Source organism: Myotis davidii, unplaced genomic scaffold, assembly GCF_000327345.1.
Source record: "Myotis davidii unplaced genomic scaffold, ASM32734v1 scaffold1494, whole genome shotgun sequence".
Taxonomy (NCBI): Eukaryota; Metazoa; Chordata; class Mammalia; order Chiroptera; family Vespertilionidae; genus Myotis; species Myotis davidii.
Window position 1 is genome coordinate 4924470 of NW_006286246.1, and position 2648 is coordinate 4927117.

Consider the following 2648-nt stretch of genomic DNA (forward strand, 5'->3'; position numbering starts at 1 on the left):
AAAGTGATGATTGGGGACAGCGGACACCCACAAGGACTTGGAAACGAGGAAGCGCTGCCCCGGTTCCTGGGGACGCTGTGTCCTTTGCTCTGGGCGGGGGTTGCAGCCGCAGTCTGAGTCTGCGGGCTTCTTCCCTCCGTGACATCAGTGTCACGTCTGTCACCTGGCGGGTGGTAAGTCAGGTCCTGAGTAGATACTCCAGGGAGGACGCGGCCAGAGCAGAGCCCCCACGTGTGAACATATCCCAGCGCTTCCCCCAGCTCTGTGGTTGTAGTTTCATTGCCCACTTCCTGTCGGGGCTGGTACTGTTGCGAAGGTCAGGCAGGAGGCGTGGAGGCCTGGGGTGGGTCAGGGATGCGTCTGTTCGAGAGGAAGCCGGGGAGAGATTGCTGGTATTTTGACTCTGAGGTGCCCGTGGCCTGTTCTGGTTCGGCCCACGGCGGGGGTCTCATTTCTTCTTGATGACACGGACAGCCTGTTGCCGAGGCTCCAGGGACAGCCACGGGGTCACACTGCACCCTCTCTCTCACCGTCCAAGAATATGTCATGTGGACCCCCTTAGATTCTTATTAGAAATCTGGGTGCTCATCTCCTTTCTACTTTTTTCCTCTTTTTTGATTTATTTTTACACCTATCTTTTCAGCATATGTGCTATGGGATTCTTCCATTCTTTTTAACTTTGCATTTGTGCAAAATGGTAAAAACAGAAAAACTAACCCGAAACAACACACAAACCTGAAACAAGTACCAAAATGCTTCCAGGCTAGATTGCTCATGACTCTAATCCAGGGGGCCTCAAACTTTTCAGACAGGGGGCCAGTCCACTGTCCCTCAGACCGTCGGAGGGCCGGACTATAGTTTAAAAAAAAAACTATGAACAAATTCCTATGCACACTGCACAGATCTTATTTTGAAGTAAAAAAACAAAACAGGAACAAATACAATATTTATATTTGCATGTGGCCTGCAGGACATAGTTTGAGGACCCCTGCGCTAATCTGTTAAAATGGAAAGGCCTGTGATGTTAACCCACCGCCCATGGGAGGCCAGGCCACCGGGGAACTGCTGGCCTGGGTCCCCTGAGCCCGGAAGAGCTGGCCCAGGTCCCCTGAGCCCAGAAGAGATGGGTTCAAGTGGTCATGAAGAGGGTAGCTGGCTCGCCCCGACTGGGGCCACGGCTGGCCTGGCTCTGCCCGGCGCGGGGCTCACGGCGCCCTGTCCTCTGTCCCTGCAGGTGGAGATCGAGAAGCTGGACTACCACCACTACCTGCCCCTGTTCTTCGACGGCCTCTGCGAGATGACCTTCCCCTACGAGTTCTTCGCGCGGCAGGGCATCCACGACATGCTGGAGCACGGCGGGAGCAAGATCCTCCCCGTCATCCCGCAGCTCATCATCCCCATCAAAAGTAAGTGGGCGCCACGGCCTCCCGCGGCCCTGGGGCCGCGTTCGGGCAACTCGCTAATGACACAAGGACCACCGACGGAGACTGTGCCCGGGGTGGGGATTTTCATAAGCTGGTGCCCGGGCCACATCCCAAGTCTCCTAGTTGGCCACCAATGCATGGGAGGAATAATCACTCATCGTAGCCTGGGAACGTCTCAGTGAGACTGTACACACCCCCTGTTGGTTCCCAGCCACACGGTGTAGGTGGGGCCTGAATCGCTGAGTAATGGGTGTGTCTCTCTTCCTCACACTTCCCTCTTCGCCCTCCACCCTTCAATAGCTCCATCGCCATGAAATCAACCACCAGTCGTTACACGGTCGTGGCCGCATCCCGCTGCTCACTGTCGCTCACACATCTACTCTGACGACATTACTTTCCTCCAACTTATTTTTCTCAGCTTTGGGAATCGCCTCTCATTTTCTTTACTTAATTTGTGCACAGTACGTACTTGGTTGTCAAATATTTCAGAATTTACTGACGTGACGAGAGCACGTTGGTGTTTGTTCATCTCCAGTCCCTCCTATGGCTCTTTGTACGAGCAGCAACACTCACTGTGAGCGGTCTGCTAGGAGGCGCGCGACCGGCCGCCGTGGGGGTACAGATGCACCCTGACCTGCAAACGGGCACGTAAGGCGGTGGCCTCCCTGGGGCCGCGCTGATGTGCAGGGTCACCAGCTGTGAAGGATGAACGTGCAGACGCAGACTCGGCTGAGGCGACCTGAGCAGTAACATGTTCAAGAGCAGAATCTTCCTGTGAGAACACCCGAAGGAATAACTCACCGTGCCAGGCTAACATGTCAGAATCCGTATCCTACTCCCCAAATTCCTTTGAGCATTTTATTTAATTAGAAAGGAGCAAGGACAATCGAAATGTGCCAGCCTTTATTTGTGGTCTAATAATTTTATTTATAGATCTTGAAAATTTCCAGGTAAATTCTTTTAAAAGTGATAATAACTGTAAAATGGCAATGCCTTTTACTTCAAGAAGAAAATAGCCCATTTGTTCTGAAAATCTGGGGGGAAGGTATGCTCCTCCGGATGGTTTTGGTTACAGAATGCAAAAAAAAAAAATGGGTTCAAGTGGTCATGAAGAGCTGGTTTGCTTCATAAGCCACACACCCAGCACCCCGGAGAGGGCCTCACCGCAGACCTGGTGGCATCGCGTGGCTTGCCAGTCACTGTTTTCTGCAAGGTCACCTTGTG

The 2648-nt window shown here is 53.0% G+C and overlaps 1 protein-coding gene across 1 annotated transcript in view; it reads left to right on the forward strand.

Annotated features, from left to right (window-relative positions):
- The window catches only part of PACRG (PARK2 co-regulated), a 194474-nt gene that overhangs the window by 181277 nt on the left and 10549 nt on the right, over nt 1–2648 (forward strand). Inside the window, exon 3 of the mRNA XM_015560024.1 lies at nt 1235–1406. Within this exon, the coding sequence (XP_015415510.1) occupies nt 1235–1406 (172 nt within the window). The remainder of the gene's footprint in view (nt 1–1234; nt 1407–2648) is intronic.